We start from the raw sequence: 18,780 nt of genomic DNA, 5'->3' as shown, positions 1-18,780 counted from the left end.
ACCATATAAAATATTTCTCAACTTGCAAACGTAGTCATGATGAGCTTCATTCTCAAATCCTTTTGGTTGCTCCATATATATTTCTCGATCTAGCTCTCCATTTAAGAAAGTGTTCATCACATCCATCTGTGATAGCTTCCATTCTTTACTAGCAACAAATGCTAATAAGACTCGAACAGTGGTGAGCTTTGCTACATGATTGAACGTATCATCATAGTCCAAGTCACACTATTAAGAAATCCCTTGAGCCACTAATCAAGCTTTGTATCTCTCTACTGTCCCATCTGCTCGAGTTTTAATATTGTAAATCCATTTACAAGATATGAGCTTAACATCTTTAGGCTTCGGCACCAAGTCCCTCATTCGATTCTTTCTTAATGCGTTAACTTCTTCTTCCATGGTTTTTCTCCATTGAATATTCTTTGACGATTCTTTATGTGTTGTTGGCTCCTCAAATGTTGCTAATGCCGCATTCACGTGCCTGGAATTAGGTTTTCTTAGTCTTGTTGTGTAGGGATCGAATTCCGAGCGGAAGCGTGTAAATGCCTTGTATCTCGAAAATTTATTTTTGAATAAACATAAACAATGTTCTAAAACAGAACATATGAAGGATAAACATATGAAATAGCATATTTTGGAGAAGGAAAACTAAGAGAGAATCATTCTTACCTTTGAAGATTCTCGAGCTCCACGAAAAATCCTCTCAATCATGGCACGAACTATTTCTAAATCGAACCTGAACACGACCACGAAAACAACCTTGTTATTCTCAATGATTCCAATAGAAAGATGGGTGGTTTCCAACTAATTGGAAGAGGAAGAGGTAGAGAGATTTCTCTTTAAAGAGAGTAGAGATGATTTGTGTTTTGGTGGCTAGGGTAAATCTCACCAAAATGAATTCATGCCCTAAAAGAACCATAAGAAATAATTTATATGAAGAAGGGTTAACTCCTCTATGTTTATATGAAGAAGATTTCTCTTTAAAGGAACCCAATATGTTTATCCTCGTAATTGTGGTTCTTGATTATGTACTCCACTTTTCCAAGAACTTTGTGTCCAAAATTGCTCCTTTTCAAATTCGTCATTTTCTTCTTCTCTTTATATTAGAGCTTGTTGTACTCAACTTATTTCTTCTTTTGTTCCTTCTTTGAAAGACTTCTCATCTTTGAGTGCCTTTTCTAATTCGGGTGTCCACCATGATGATGCTTCATCAAATATCACATTCCTTGATGTATAGCATCGTCCATTGATAGGATCAACGCACCTTCACTATTTTCTTTGGTTGTCATATCCAACAAAGATGCACTTGATTGCTTTCTTGTCAAACTTCTTTCTTAGATGATCTAGTACAAACACATAACACACACAACCAAAGACTCGAAAGTGTCCAACTGTTGGCTTGATATTCAACAACTTTACATAAGGCGACTTGAACCCAAGCCTTTGCTGGGGAAGTCTATTAATCACATGGGCTTCTGTTCTTATGCGTTCAGCCCAAAATCTTCGTGGCATGTTATTTACGTGTAACATGTTGCGACATACTTCTGCAAAATGTCTAATTTTTCTTTCTGACACCAATTTTTTGTGGAGTGTTTGGACATGTCTATTGATGACATATCTTGTACTTTTGCAAGTATTGAGAGAACTCATTAGACGTATATTCTCCATTATTATCTGTACGTAGGCATTGAATTCCTTTTCCTAATTCAATAACTTGTTCTTTGAATTCTTTAAACTTTATAATTGTTTCATACTTCTCTTTCATAAAGAAAACCCAAACATACCTGGAGAAGTCATCAATAAATGTCACCATATAGCGCATACCACTGATTGAAGATTGCTTTGCTTGACAAGACAAGATACGTTAGAATGCAACTAGCACAAACCATATCTTCTTTGATATCAAGCTGAGGAAGCCCCTTAAGCATAGACTTATTTATCATTGTCTTCAATTTGTTGTAGCTAACATAACCATGTCTTGCATGCCACAAATCTGTTATTTCATTCTTTCATGTTTTATTCACGTAGGCGGTCTCTACTGACATGACGTAAATGGAATCCATTCTTTGTCCTTCCATCAATGACATACCACTGACTTTGAGATTATGAGACATCATCAGGTTTAAACACGACGAAGTTGCCTGCTGATATCAATTAAGATACTGACACCAAATTCTTCTTTATTCCAGGCACATAAAATACGTTCTCCAGTTCCACTTGATTGGAATTGGAGCGAGGCATTATCATAGTATTACCAACTTAGGCTATTAGCAACTTAGAGTTGTTTGTAGTTAATACAACTCGACTTTCTTAATACTCAAATATGTTTTGTAGCTTTCTCTTATCTCCTGACATGTGGTTAGAGCAACCTGAATCGACATTCCACTCATTTTCATAATTTACCTCTTCTACATAGAGATCTAACACTTCGTTCTCCACCACATTGGATGTGGACTGGGGGTTGGGATCTGTTGTTGCAAAGCATGCCTCTGCATCCCACTCTTCTTCACTGATATTCTCAGCCTGGGAGATGACATCATTGCTTTCTACTGCCTTTTTCTTTCGACGATAGTCCTATCTTTCCACAGTTATAACATTGACCCTTTTTTCTATGCTCGTGATTTTAATTAGCTTTACTAGCTCACCCTACTTAAGAGCATTTTGGAGTTTCTTCATCTTTTCTTTATCCTACTTTCTTTTGATATTTTGAATGAAAATTTTCTTTTGCCAGTACACAGCACTTCTTTCTTATTGCTCTTTAATGTCCTCTAACATTTGCTTAGTCAATGTTTCTTGACTGGCAAGCATATTTTCTAGGTCAATTAGAGAACGTTTGATTGTCCAACCTTGAATAGCAGCAATAAAGCTTCTATAGTCAGGTTTAAGCCGATGGATAATATTTTCCTCATTCTTGATTCTGAAATAGTGGAAGAGAATATATTTCAGAGACGGCATAGAGTTTTTACCTTGGTCTGGTTGATAGTCATCTCCCTCTGAGCAATTGATATGAGCTCGTTCTTTAGAAACTGCATCTTGCATCATTTTTTTTTTTTAGAAAAGTGAGGCAAACGTGTCCCATGCTTTCTTAGAATCTTCGTTGTATTAATGTGCTCCAACATTTCTTCATCAACTATAGATTTAATTGCAAACATGGCCTTACGTACCTTGATATTCCATTTCTTCAAAGTAGCAACATCCTCATGTGGACTAACTGTTGGGGTTGATGCCCTAAATCTCATGAGTCCTATAGTTTGTAATTGTAATATACAAACATTTTATTTATTTAATAAAATATGAGATGTTTTATTCAATATTTAGTAGTATTAACCCACAAACCAATAAACCAACATCCAAGGTTATCATCTGTCGCTTAAACATATATGTAAAGACATACAGGTGGATCATGTTTAAGCGATAACCCAAATGATCTTGTAGTAGATGGATAAGGTTGAGTATCTTATCTTGGCGAAACTACGAGTACGGCTGTAACGCAGATTTTGTACTATGATGCAAGTTCATGCCATAAACTTGATGACATAGATTTTATGCGATGATATGCGATACTACTTTGAGATATGCGTTATTAATGAATGTTCTTGTAGTATGTTGTGCGTTGTCACAAGTTTCCTTGCGTTGAAACCAAGTATAATTTCACCACAAGTTTCTCGGTGTGATCCGAGGTCGAACACAGGGACTGTTTGAGGTTATTGTGTTATGTTGTGATATATGCGACCAGAGGTTTTTCAAATTAATAAAGGAGTTTTGTGTATAATTAATTAAACGTGCAATAAAGTAAAGTAAAGCGGTAAAGATGTGATAATAAGATCAATTGTGATAAAGTAAACCTAAGCTATGATGATACAAGATACAGGTTCATGCTACAAGATACCGAGGTCAACGCTAGCTGTGAAGATTATACAAAAATCGTGTAATGCGGTGACAAGTCTTATGTGTGAAGCAGAAACAGAAAAGATAATTAATACAAACAGCGCAAGTTCATTAATTGCGTTAAATATACAAGTACGGATCCGCTTTTCCCTTAGCATATACCTCTCAGTGATCAGCTGCGTTCCCACATCTCTGTGATGAAATAGGGACGAACGTAATGAACATAAGGTTGCTTCCATCTCTGGAAGTACTACTCGCTTTAGTTAACACATTCTTCTAGCCTTCTCTCGACAGATCAGAATGGCATCTTCACTTCTACTCTCACAGGTGAAGATGCCGTCTAGCATACCTTAGCTAAACGCAATTATCTCTTTATCACAGATTAAGTTACTCATTTAATCCATATTAATTACCAAGGGATTTAGAAAACTTCATGGAGAAAACGATTAATGGAAGAACGGAAATAGACAGAGAAGTGGAAATGGAAATGATTGAGACATTCAATAAAACTATTTAGCATCTGATACATGATTTGTGAATGAAGAGATTAATAGAATGAAATACAATTGATGAATAGAGTTAGAAACAAATACAAATAAGCGCCAACTTCTTGGCACCGATCTGGATGGAGATTTGCTTGCCGATGTGGATGGAGTGAATGGATGGATGAGCTTCCCTCTCAGGCTTGCTCAACCGGTAGCAGGGATCTAAGCACAGAGCTTCACGACGGGGATTTGGCAGAATCGCACTGAGACTCACCTCTCGACCTTGTCTCTTCTCTTCCCGGATTTCTTCCGATCAGTACTAACTCAGCCTCTCTCTCAATAATCTAGCATCAATTCGCCCTTGTATCAAGTATATCTTCTCTGAATTCTATGGGGGTATTTATAGGTGAAAAGCTTTGACTCTTGCTTGTGGGCCCCACTTATTGTTATAAAAATTCCGAAGATGGAGGAATAAATATTCCTTCTATTATACAATCAGACCGTCAAATATCTCCACATTTGCATCACTCAGCTGCATCTTTCGATCGGTTGCTCACATGCGGTGTTATTTTTATTACCGCATGCGGTTGAAATTTAACTCGGGATCGATTGTCGTATTGTGCCGTCATTGCGTTAATAGTCTCTTCATTGTTGATTGACGGGCGCAATGTGACAAAGATGCGTTGTTCAGTTTCTCATTAAGCCTGGATCGCAAGCAGTGATTTCGTTTCCTGCAAAACAGAATAGAAATATCCTCTTCTATCATCTTGATGATGTTAGTGGGTGTAATTGCGATAATTCATGATTATTATATTTCTGAGCTAATTTTCATACAATCGACGCATATTCCTTCACTTTTGGCCGCAATATCAAGATAAGTCAGCATAAATAACTAGTATTTCTACAAGTTATCAACTGCCCGCTTTGCAGATGTTACAATTATTGTAAAGTGCTACAGATGGTCTGATTCTGATCATTCATATAGATACATGTGTGCGGGAGTGTTATATACAAAGAAGTTTGTATAAGACTCGAAATGACTAGTCTCATTATATAACACCATTCATAATAGAAACTTACATTTCACCAAGATGACCATAAGTGAGATGACCTGAATCTTGAGTGAGTTGTGAACTCTTGCCTATAAAGGCGGTCCTTTGATTTGTATGAATGAAAGTGGTCAGATCGCTGACACAATATACCATTTTGGAGATTTTTCTGATTAGGAAGTTGGGAACACAGCTACACAAGACAGAATTCACTCCTTCCTTAACATCTGGATAAGTAGATAAATTGCTCCCTTAAGGGCCAATTATGGGCTTGAATAATGTGGCGCCGCACCCTCTCTTGACCCAAGAATTGTTTAGTCATAGTTGCACTATGACTTATTGTTCAATAGAGGGATTAACTACAGGGGTAAAACGGTAATTTTGGCCCTATTGTACTTACAAACAATTTGTGAAGGGTTATCACATCGTTGATTGGTTATATCCAATGAACACAAAAATATATCTGAAGTACAAAGAGTGCAGTTGTCGGTCTTTAGTGAAGTAACCCACAGTTAATGGATGTTGCATAATTTAATTAAAGAGTTTAATTAATTATCTAAGTACCAATGGTGCTTCAATCTACAGATTCTTTATGAATCTGTAGATTGAGAATTAATTTAATTGTAGCTCAATAGTAATTATTGTGAATTAATTTCTTATGGATTTGAATTATTCAAATTAATTTAGGGAATTAATTATATGTGATATAATTAGATTAATTATATATATGATATAATAAATATAATGTATTTGATACACTATAATATAAAGTTTATTTGAGGAGAAATAAATATTTGAATATGATTCAAAGATTAATTATATGGATTGGATTCATATAATTAAATTTAGTATAAATGTGATTTATACTAAATTCTACAAATTAATGAGAGCATTAAAATTATAAGCTATATTACATTTGATACAATATAAAACTATAAGTTGTGTATTATATATGATATGACATATAGTTATATATATATATATATATATATATTTAATAATCTAGTTATTAGTTATTATATTAAGGTGAGGAAGTATCGGAAAGAGGCGTTAAAGAACTTCCACCCATTGTCACTTGTCTGAATTTCAATTTTCACATTAAATTGGGTTTCCACAGTAGTATAGAATTGTTGAAATACTGACGACACCTCGGATTTATCAATGAGAAGAAAGACCCAAGTAAGCCGAGTGTGGTCGTCTAAAAAGGTGACAAACAGCATTTTCCTGTGGAGGTGGTGAGGGACCTCAGACATCACTATAAACTAGGATGAAGAGTCTAGACGATTTGTAAGACTAAGAATGAAAGGAGACACGACTCTGTTTGGCACGAATACAAACATCACAATTTATAGAAGGTATATTAATACTGCGAAAAAAATGCGGAAACATAATTTCATGTATTGAAAATTTGGATGTCTTAAGCGAAAATGCCACAACATAAAGTCATTCTCAGAAGTAGAAAAATTTAAAGAAATAAAATTGGTCCTATAATCATTCCTAGAAGAAGTATCATCAGTCAGAAAGTAAAGCCCCCTATTGTGTCGGGCAGTATCAATTGTCGTCCCCGAGCTCAGATCCTGAAATAAAACAGAGTCGGGTGAAAAAACTGCTTTACAACTCAGACATCTTGTAATTTTACTGATAGATAATAAATTATACGAAATCTTAGGAACATGCAACACATCACGCAGTACCAAACCCTCAAATGACCCATCTGCAATTCTAATTCGTTCATTACTAGCACTCGGACAATATGAAAGAAATTGATCAGTTGAGCCAATAAGATGATCTGTAGCCTCTGAGTCACAAGTCAGGGTTTTTACAATTAATGCTAATAAGGCCAAAAGACTAAAACATACCTGACTGCACAATGGCGTTGACCCCAACTGCACTTAGATTGGTTTTACTGTCAGCTGGAGGTTTATGCTGGGGATTCTCATTTGCCAAGTCACTCACTAGAGCACGTCTAGGGTTTGACTTGTCATGTGACTGGCAACGTCTACTGTTCGAAGGTCGTCCATATAGCTTCCAACACTAGTCTTCTATAAGCCACAGCTTTTTGCAGTGCTCAAAGATAGGAGTGGGTTTCTTAGCATCATCAGAGCCGAATGATTTTGTAGCAAAGGTCGTAGCCTCAATTGAAGTGCTAACTGGGTTGTTTATAGCACTAGATCTGTACTTTTCCAGCCGTATTTTTTAACATGCCTCCATGAGAGAGGGTACAGGGATTTGGCCCAATATTCGACTTCGAATAACATCGAATTTAAAGTTCAACCCAGCTAAGAAGTCATAGACCCGATCAGCTTCCTCAATCTTCAAATACTGAGCCCCATCTTGTGCGCAATTCCAAACTATTTCTCGACATAGATCCATCTCTTGCCATAACAAAGACAATTTATTAAAATAGGACGTTACATCCATGGTTCTTGTTTCCAGTCGTGGACTTGCTTACGTAGAGTGTACAACTGAGACACATTCTACCTTTTTTAGTAAAGCTTCTACACAGCATCCCAAATATCCTTAGCGGTTGCAGCATACAGTAATGATCTGCCAATTTAGGTATCCATATTTTTAACAAGAACTGACCGTAATAAGGAGTCTTCCTATTTCCAGATACGTTCCTAAGGGTCACCCGATTCAGGTTTTGGTTTCTTCCTCGTCAAGTACCCAAACTTATGTCTCCCTTCCCATGCCATTCTGATTGATTGTGACTAGGAAAAATATTATGATCATTCAACTTTTCTCCAATGATGAACCTTGCAGAATTGCCCATCGAGCCAGACAAATAATTCGTATTGGGTAAAACAGAGAAAGAGTTTACAAGATTTTCAGACTAGATTAGTAGGTTGGGAGAGAATTCTAGTTGTTGATTCATGCCAAGAACTATTCCGAAGTCTACTACTTGTTGTTGGAGATAGGCGAAACAACGTCGAATCTCGCTAGGGCATCGGGTTGCACCGCTACTGCTTGGCATGGTTGGACCTTCTATTCACTGGGAAAAGGCAAGGACACGGGTTGGAAGGAGTCAGCCGTGGGAACCCAGCTTCAACCATCAGCCGGCACGGAAGGAATTGAAGGGCCGAACTCGACACGGTTGAATGAAGCTACCACGAATCGAAGGTTGTTAGGCTCGGCGCGACTGAAGTCTGCGACTAAAGGCTACGACTGAAGGGAGTGCGTCGGGTAACCCTGAAATCGTCTGTCAACTAGGTTTGGCGTGGGCGGAAGCTACGATCGGAAGTATCCAACCGTGACCTATAGGTAGCACTCATAGGTTGAGCTCGACACGGTTTGCTAAAGGACGGCTCCGATCGGTGGGCTTCAAGCATCGAACGACTCTAACCATTGACTAAAGCTCCAATCTAGGAAGGACGACCTGGCTGGCCTTCGAACGACTGTTGGATCTGAATGGCGGCTGGAATTAGATGAGGCAGCGCAGCTTGGAGGTAACGCTTGATGGCTACCTAAATGGTTGTTGTGATATCGATGTTTGTAGCTTCATTGATCCCCACAGAGGCTACTGAAGAAGACTGTGGTTGATTCTCATCGAAGATGGCTAAGGTTTCGTCCCTTTGCTCTGATACCATGATGAAAAGAGAAAACGAGAAACGAATACACAGTTTACGTGGAAAACCCTAGAATAGGGAAAAAACCACGATTGAGACTTATTTTTTATTATTGGTTTGATACACAAAGTACAAGAGAACAGATCAAATAAATAGACAATGGGAAACCCTAGTTACACAAGAAATTACAAAAATGCCCCTAGGTTAACAGGCTATTTTTGACATAGTATATATAAGAGTTTATCAATAAAAAGGACTATCAATCATGCATATACTTATAATTTCGTCAGTGACATACTTCTACATACTTCTATCATAGTCTAATCCTACTTAATCCAAATTACTTAACCAAAATGAAATCTAGAATTAAATTTCAATTAACCAAAATTAAATTCTTTTGAAAATGCAAGGTGTTACAAATTTAGAAATACTTCTACATACTTATATAAGGTCTATCAGCATATTATAAGTTTTGGTTGTCTCTTTGGCCTTAAATCATCAAGGTGGCTATATGTCAAGACAAATAATCAATTTATCACTAAAACAGACCTCAGACAAATAAAGTATTAAATAAGTATATCAACGATAGAATTCTATGATCTATCAATAATAAAAATAGAAGTAACGAGAGATTTCTATCGTTGTTTGTTACTGTCTATCACTGAAAATAAAAAAATTTGTGCCTCCATGTTTTTTGGTACAAATGTCATCTTTGGACATTTTCTATGGGATGAAAGTAATTTTTGTTATACTTATGAGTAGTTTTAATTTTATTTATTTTTATTTATTTGTGTAATATTTTAGCCTCATAATTACTATTGATGTGAGCAGTCCTAATTAACTTACATTCATGTAATTATTTTTTGAGTAATTAAAGTAAATAATTTTATTTATGTGTTTAATTTAAAAATCATTTATTTTTATTTTAAGTGATTTAATTAATATAATGATATATTAATAATACTAAATTTAATTAGATAATTATTCATAATTATTTAATTTTCATTTCTAGATACAAAATCTGGTGAGACAAACATAAATAAGATATTAATTATTCTATATAACCAAATAGACATTGATTATCTTACATATCCAAATAGAGACATTAATTATCTAATTAGATAGTTAAATCTCAAACATTTCAATCCCATATCTTTCATTTTTATATTCATAAAACATAATATCCGTGATCCAAATAGGTTATGATATTTGGTTCTATTAAATTCTACAATTGGTCCAATTCTGCTCAAAGTACTATTGGATCCACGTGTGATATTTTGTAGATCTTTAAGTTAAGACTTTACATCTCTCTTATGCATGAAAAGTTGAGATTTCTATGGGGAAAAAATGTAGGTAATCATACCATAACCAACCTAAAAAATATAAGCTTTTGAGTTAACGAGAGTTTAATTAAAATTCAAACTAGAAGTGAATAACCAATTTTTCTTTTGTGAATAAAAAGCAAAAAGGTAAACGTATGTTAGAGAAAAATCGAACATCAAACCTTGAGATCAATAGTACAAACATTATGCCAAATGAGCTACGTTCTTGTTAGCAATGTTAGAGTATTTAATATTATGTAATAATATTTGTTAATTAGCTTAGGTTTATTACCTTATGTAAAAGTTCATTGGGCCTAGGCTTAGTATTTAATATCATTTTCAATCTTTTTGTAAGTGTGGTTGGAATCCTAATGTATCCACCTCCATTTATCCCTCTAGAATTTTCTCTCAGCTTTCTCTCTAAAATTATCATGGTATTAGAGGAGATTGGTTTGGGAGATCATGTATTCAAACCTCTACAATGTTATTTCCTCCCCCAAGTGCAAGTGAGAGGGAGTGTTAAATAATATAAAATTAAATTCGACTTTATCTACTAATTTAAGCTTTTGGGTTAAATGATGATTTAAGATGATATCAAAGCTCATAAAACTCAAATGGTTATTCGATTCAATAAAATAAAAAAAAATGGGATTCGATTAAGAATGGTCAACCCAAAAGAGGCACCATTGAGGAGATATGTTGAAAATTTCACATAGGAAAAATCAAGATACCTCACACCCCTTATAAGATGGATGAGCTACTTCTATTGCCAATAGGTTTTCAGATGGAACTTCATATCATTAAATAACATAGAACATAAAGTTAAAAGCTTCAATCAAATTATGTATTTTTAGGTGAAATACGTTTTGGTCCTTAGATTTTGAGTATAGTTTCAAAAAGTCTTTAAGTTTCAAAATCCTACCTATTTTAGTCCTTAAGTTTTGAGTTTCATTTCAATTTTAGTCTCTAGTTTTCAAAATGTTACGATTTTACCTTGGACATTTTAGTTTTGTTTTAATTTGGTCCCTAGATCTCAAGAACTATGCTAACTTTAATTTTTCACTAAATACTCACTTTTCATCTTTAGTGTTAATGCCTACTAATTAATTTAAAACAATTAAATAATTACGATGCTTCATGTATTTCTCTCAACTGGAACACTTTCTTCTAGTCTCTCATTTCTTTGTAATCGTTTTGAACGTTGAGCTCTACTTTTGCTCTCTTTTGTACATATTCCTTTACCAATACATCACTTTTGAACTAGGGTATGATGAGAGTGTGATGGATGTATCAACCTAGTTGAGATATCTAGGTGCAACTACGGATCCCTCAGTCTCTAGTACTTTATTAAAAAAAGTCCAACATTATTTTGAATAAATTAATTGACATTAACACCAATTATTGAAAGTGGATATATAATGAAAAATTAAAGTTAAATGTATGAATTTCGAAACCCTAAACTAAATTAAAACAAAACTCAAATATCAAAGGTAAAACTGTAACATTTCGAAACATATAGAGTCAATTAAAATCAGTTTCAAAACTTAAGGACTAAACGTATAACATCTTAAAATTTAGGGACCAAATAGAAACTAAATCGAAAATTGATAAAAGTGTTTTTTTTTCCTTTAATTTTATATAGAAAAAAAAAATACCTCATTTACTGTAAGATATCCATCCAAACTATTTATGACGTGTTCTTCAGTTATCTTGCTGTCTTGATCACCATAAACCTTTTGGTCAAGCTTACTCAATGGTGGAAACTCCTGTAATTATGTATAAAAATCTAATTAGAAGAAATTAAATAGAGAAATTAACTTCCTCAAAAAAATTAGCAAATAAAATTAGGAAGAAAAAATATTATGATTTACTTTAAGACGACGAATGACAATTGGATTTTCTCCAGCCAACATTTCTCTAGCAAATTCTTCATCAGTCCTCCAAGCAAATTTATTCTCTGTTTAATAATAGACCATAATATAAGTAAAATATTTTAATTTAGGACTTGTTATATCGCATTAAATAAAAAATAGTCTCAATTTTAAGACCACATTACTCAAATCATCAATATAGTTACTAACTTAGTTTTCTTTTCTTACCCCTTTAATTTTCGGACGTTGCTTCCATCTCAAAATTAATTGATTATAAAAAAAAAAAAACAGATATATCGTATAAAGATTAAGAAATCTCTCTATCTTTTCAATGTGAGATTCTCGATATTTACCTTTTTTTTTTCTTCGGCAAATGTTGGTATGAGAAAAGGCAATAAATATATTTATTTACTAAACTAGGTTTAGATTGACATTGAATTGAAAGGTTTAAATAATGAAAAATTACATACCTTGGATCAGTTGAGGCAATGGAATATTGGGTAAGTCTTGATCAAGTTTAAGCTGTTCAAGTAGTTCATAGAGCTTAAGTACATCTTGGAAGGATTCAAATTCTTGACCACCAGATGGATGAAGATCAGCTAATTTTGCATCCAATTGTTTAGCAAAGAATTCAAATATCTTTGAAGGACCAAATCTTTCATTGCTAGGAACATAAATCTTAAGCATTAATGTTGATGATCTACTCTCATATCTCCCATCTGTTAGTAACATAATAATAACATGATCAACCATAGACATAACACAAATATAAGATCATCTCATGAAATTCAATATTCATACAAATGAAACTTCCCAAGAAATTTATTTTGATTAGTTTTCCCCATTGGCAAGACAAATTCTAGTGGAAATTATTCTTCTTTTGTACCATGAAAAAGGTAGTTTTGTTCGTGCTTGTCACAAGTAGTTGCATGCTTTTTAATGTTTTGCAAGTTTCAATGTTACCTGGTATTGAACATTGATTCTTATCTTATATTTTACTTCAATATTTTAGTATTTTGGATTTGGAAATCACATCATTATCAAACCACGTCGAAAATTTTCATTTTTAGGGTTTACTTGAAATTGCTTAGAAAAAAAATTGGTTTTCAAAAATTCATTTTTATCTAAACTCTATGGATAAAAGCTCCTCGAAATAAAAACACTCATGTGTTTGGCAACCCCTTCTCAAAAGTATTTTTATATACAAATTTATTTGGTTTGATATATACTAAAAGTATTTTTATTAACGTCAAATTAATATAAGAGAATTTACCAGTTTCAATGATGGTTGGAATATACAGTGGCAATCTCTAGGAAGTGGTAGCCAGTGTATGCCGAAGACAATCGTCGTAGTTTATCGATGGTGGTGGCCGAAATTTCTTATATAAATTAAGGAAAGATTAACCAAGTTCGTAATTCAAATATTTATCGTAAACGAACTTATTTTTATAAACTCATTTTTTTTTCCAAACACTTGAACATTTTTCAAAATTATTGATTTTAAATGAATGATTTGAAAAGGTATTCCTAACGTACCTTTAGTCTTTGAACTTTCCCTAAACTCTCCACATGAAACAATCTCTAACAAATTTAAAAATGTAAAAGTAAAATCTTGCCTTGAAGTGAAGGTCCTCGTCCAGTTCTTCCTCTACGAGGATAAGGGTATTCAGTCGAGTTTCCAAGAATTTGTCGAGCATTTGCTGAACCTAAATCTTTTTCATCAAGATCGTTGTAAACATCATAATCATATATTCTATCTCTTTTTTGACGCTCTCCTGTTCCATCTCCTCTCAATTTTATGAGCTCATCATTTCTATACGTGAGTAGTGGCTCGGGTGTTTGTTGTGGAAGATATGCCTAAACAATGACACTACAAATTTGAGATTATGCTAAATCCATGGCGTAACCAGAAAAATTCATACTTAAAAACTCGTAGGAAATAAAGTTTCCAGGTTGAGATTTATACCTAATTTATTATTAAATATTTGTTGGGACAGTTGTAGATTTGTAAATTTAGCCATACTTTTTTTAAAATGTTCAAATATAGCAAAAAAAAAAGGCATCAAATCTGATTTTTTTTTTAAAAAAAAAAATTATCATTATTAATGTATCAACATGCATATTAGTAATATATATGATATAGTTATACACAATTCATGTACCAAAAATCATATCGAAGTTTCAAAAATAGATTAGATTAACTAAAGGCGTGTTTGGAATATATTTTCAAATATTTAATTTAAAAAATAAGTCATTGTGAAAGAAATTGAAGTGTTTGACAACCAATTTAAATAGTTTTTCAAGTGTATTTTAATCAATTTGTATCAAAAGTGTTTAAATAAAAATGAGTAATTTGAAAAATATTTTTTTCTCAAATCAATCCAAATAGATTCTAATATACTTTTATATTTGAGATATCAATTGACATAATTAATAATGCAATTACAATATAGTATCAAAATCAAATAAAAAATTGTAAACATAACGTAACTAATGCAAAAACCTAAATTAGACCATCAAATCAAATTAATCATTCATATTTAAACGAAATAAATAAATATATATATATATATATATATGAAAAAACAACACATAAGCATACAGACAGCATTCACCATAATATATAACTAAAATCAAGTTATATCGTTTATATAAATAATATATATTATATATAGCGTATATCAGCGTTGATATACCAAATATAAAGTATTTCAGATATACTTATCGATGTTGAGATCTTTCATTGAAAAAACCAAATGACCTCACACTCTTTATATAGATGAGCTACTTTTCTCATTGACAATTTGTTAGTATTCGTAAATTTAGAAAACCATTCCTTAGATTTTACTCGTATATTGTTTTTATATATACATATATATATTTATTTTACGTGGGAAACATTTGAAATTCCAACTTTTGGAGAGGCTATTAATCCATTGATAATAAAACTATGCTCAAGTCTTAACTATATCTTCTATGGGGGTTATTATTGACTTAAGCTAAGGATGGTGCACAAGTACTCGACTTTCTGAATGAAATTAAATTCAAGACACTCCATGAATATTTGGGATGCTAAGTTAGTTATTATACTTAATTAATGAGTTAAAATAGTTTGTGTTTGGGGTATATATTAATTATAATAGTATATGTTTGATAGAAAGCGGATATTGAAATAATATTGACTATACTTAATTATAAGCTATAAATAGTTGTAAACACTACTATTATATTTGGTATGGTATGGGTGAAGGTAAATTTATATACAAGATCTTCTAGACCACGTGATTTGATAGTATGTTAAATAAAAAATTGACCCAAAAAACTTAAGGTGATAAGTGAAGATATAAATTAACATCAATCATGTTTGGTGGTGAAATTAAGGTTTGAAGGAAGAATTACCTTGTTGGTAAAGAAGATACGTTTGGATTTTAGAGGAGGGCAAATGGAAAAAGGGTAAATCCAAGAGTTGCAGTCAAAGTGGATGTTTCCATGGTGAGGAACATTTTCAAGAGAGAAGGACTTTAGGTAGAATTTCGTCAAGTGTCTATTTTTTATGATGAAAGCTCCTGGAAGTCCAATCTCTTCATCCCACTTAAAATTTACTTCAAATGAAACAAAATCCCCTCCACATTTCATTTTACTACTCCACTTTTCAAGGTAAACTTTCTTTCCCACCTTCCCTTTCCCCTTCCATGCTGCATAAAACCATATACAAACTCTCAACACAAAGAATTATTAATATGTTTTTTTATGGGAGAATAATATTTAAAGATCGACATAACTCAACGGTAATTGACACATTTGTTGGAATTGCCAAATTCAATAAACAATGAGAAATAAAGTAAACCCGTGTCTATTATAATGAATTTGTGAGGAAATTTCATATAGAACAAGCGTAAATGGTCGTAATATAAAAAATAAATCAAATTGAAAAAAATGTGCAAGCATTGGTATTGAACCCGAGAATGGGTGGATCAGATCAGGACTTCAAAGTAATTTTATAGGTTAAATTATTTGGCATACCCACGAACTTTATACTGTGTCAAAAATATTCTCGAACTCTGAAAAATTTTAAAGTTATCGTTAAGCTTCCAAAAAAAGAGTTCAAAAATATCTTTGTCGTTGATTTGGATGGAGAACATTAGTGTTTTGTATCAAAAATATCTCTGAACTTTTAAAATTTTCATGAATACATTTAGACTTCAGAAAAAAAAATCTAAGATACATTTATTGTTATATAAACAGAAATTGTTAATATCGTTTTATTTATTTATTTTTTCTCTCCCAACTCTTATTGGGTACACTTTTACTCCCCTTAATTTGGTAGCTGTTTGACCATTTTTTTATCTAAAAAATAAATTAATAAAATGACACACTTCACTTAAGGTAAATGGACGATAATAAGAATAAAGAGAATGAATAAAATATCAAAGAATTTTAGGATTGAAATATTTTAACAAAATTGTACATTAGTACTTGAATTGAATTTTGAAAAATCACCGACTTTAAAATAAAACTTTAACGATGGTCATTCAAAACTAATTATAAAGGAACGTTTGAACTCTTTTTAAAACTTTCCAGGTATTTTTAAAATTTTAAAAAAAATATAGGAGTATTTTTTACCCAAAGTTGAAAAGTTGAATAACATTTTTCAAATATGACTTACAATTATTGGTAGAGCTAATGAGTTGAAGAGAAACTTTTCCTCCCAAAGATTCAGAAACTTTATCAACAACTCGACTGGCTCCATTAACAGCTCGATTGAGCCCATGAAGGACTTGAGTGGCACTTGAAGTACTTATGTTTAAGTGATTGATTCCATCAACTCCTTCAGGAAGACTAATGTCTATTGATTGATTCCGTGGAACAATATCTTCATTTGTTCCTGAAATAATATTTTGGCCTTCTGATAAAACCACAACCCCTTTAACTTTCTTTCTTCTTCTAAATAAACTCATAATCTCTCTCTCTGAATATCAAAGAAATGTAGAACTCATTTACGTATCTCACTTTACTGCAAGAACTAAATGAAAAGGTCTTGTCTCTATTCATTTTATGTCCTATTGCCTTGTATGTGTGGGACATCAACTTCTTTGGTCACATCCCACGACTTGGAATTGACTTTTCTCAATAGTTTTTTTTCTTGGGTTTGAATACAAATTTGATTTCTATGGTGGGAAAACGTTAGCCTATCCTCTCTTTTGTTTGTTATGATAGCACTGTAAACCTATTTGATATATCTAGTTGTACCTTCTGATTTTTCCACATATAATACTTATTCAAAAAAGAAAATGTTAGAATTAAGTCTTTAGTTTTTTTTTTTTTTAATACAATTATGGGGTGGGGGATTGAACCTCCGTCTTTTAGAGACGAAAGTTATGTCAATATCATTGTGTCAATCGCATTTTTGCTATGATTTTAAAAGTTAAAATTTAGTCTTTTTGGTTTGATAAAATTTTAGAAATAGTTTGCATTGTTTGATAAAATAATCCTCATACATAGACCCTATTCTAGAAACTATTTGGAGGGTTTTATCAAACAATGGGAACTACAATATAATTATACATCATAAGGACTAAATTCTAACTTTTTTTTAATTCTAGAGACCAAATTTTACAATTAATTTTTTTAATATATTTTTGCTAATTGTACTTTGGATTTTGTTCATATATTTTCAAATGTTTAATTTTAGTTTCTATATTTTTAATAAATTTTGCGATGCAACTATCTTGTACATCTCACTCTAATTATATAGACACACGCACAAAATAAATAAATAAATAACAAAGTAAAAAGAGTTTTACAATGTCATTGAATTATTAGATGGGTATAGTCTAGGATACATCTAAATATTTGTCATCTTAAAGTTAGTCTTACTATTAGTTTTATTTATTTTTAATTAAAAAATTGAGATTTATGCGCTTTCAATGGGCTGTTAGGACATTTTTATGGGCTGGAGATAAACTTGGCCATATTATAGCGATTAGTATTAAGTTTGGCTATTTTTGAAATATTTTAGGCTTATTTTTTCATATATGCAAGAAGCCCTATAATTAATTACCGACGATGGGGTTATAACTAACGGTTATTTTACCCGTGGACTTGGTTAGATGTATCAATTTAATTTACCATAAATTTTGTAGTTCCATCCATTTATACCTCAAAGATTACGTGTCACAATCTTCTCATTAAATTTGAATATATATGATTTTTTTTTATCCAAAATATTAACTTTTGTTCCTATACTTTTAGTTTTGGTTCATTTTGATCTTTGTTCTTTCAAAATGTTCATTTTCGTTCATACACTTTCAACTTTAGTTCCTTTTTTGGTCCTTAAATTTTTAAAATATTTACATTTTGGTTCTTATACTTTCAACTTTCGAACATTTTGGTTCTTGTAATTTTAAAAAGTGATCATTATAGTTTATTTGTCTTCATTTTAATTTCATTTTTAAGGGATTGAAATGATCACTTTTTTAAAGTCGAATGACTAAATTAAACGAAAGTTGAAAGTATAAACTGTATGAATATTTTGACAATGACTAAAATGAACTAAAAAGAGTACATTTTGATAATTGAAGGATTAAACTAACCTAAAG

The 18,780-nt window shown here is 32.3% G+C and overlaps 1 protein-coding gene across 3 annotated transcripts; it reads right to left on the bottom strand.

Annotated features, from left to right (window-relative positions):
- Positions 1–4,364: 4,364 nt before the first annotated feature.
- On the bottom strand, positions 4,365–17,216 carry LOC120069357 (putative linoleate 9S-lipoxygenase 5). 3 transcript variants are annotated; one of them, XM_090314542.1, is made up of 8 exons: positions 16,848–17,216; positions 15,581–15,876; positions 13,798–14,038; positions 12,652–12,900; positions 12,182–12,267; positions 11,966–12,076; positions 7,282–9,057; positions 6,743–6,999 (listed from the first exon to the last, which is right to left on the bottom strand). In XM_090314542.1, the coding sequence occupies exons 1-7, from the start codon at positions 17,137–17,139 to the stop codon at positions 8,887–8,889; spliced, it is 1,446 nt and encodes a 481-aa protein (XP_090170668.1). In that variant the 5' UTR covers positions 17,140–17,216; the 3' UTR covers positions 6,743–6,999; positions 7,282–8,886. The 3 variants fall into 3 exon arrangements, with proteins under 3 accessions (XP_090170669.1, XP_090170668.1, XP_090170667.1); XM_090314543.1 differs by lacking the exons at positions 6,743–6,999; positions 7,282–9,057 and adding an exon at positions 4,365–5,104; XM_090314541.1 differs by lacking the exon at positions 7,282–9,057.
- Between the last annotated feature and the right edge of the window lie 1,564 nt (positions 17,217–18,780).

The sequence above is a fragment of the Benincasa hispida genome, chromosome 6 (genome assembly GCF_027475165.1).
Source record: "Benincasa hispida cultivar pf3 chromosome 6, pf3_genome.v1.1, whole genome shotgun sequence".
Lineage (NCBI taxonomy): Eukaryota > Viridiplantae > Streptophyta > Magnoliopsida > Cucurbitales > Cucurbitaceae > Benincasa > Benincasa hispida.
The sequence above is the reverse complement of the archived record's forward strand: the minus strand, read 5'-3'. Positions and strand labels throughout refer to the sequence as shown.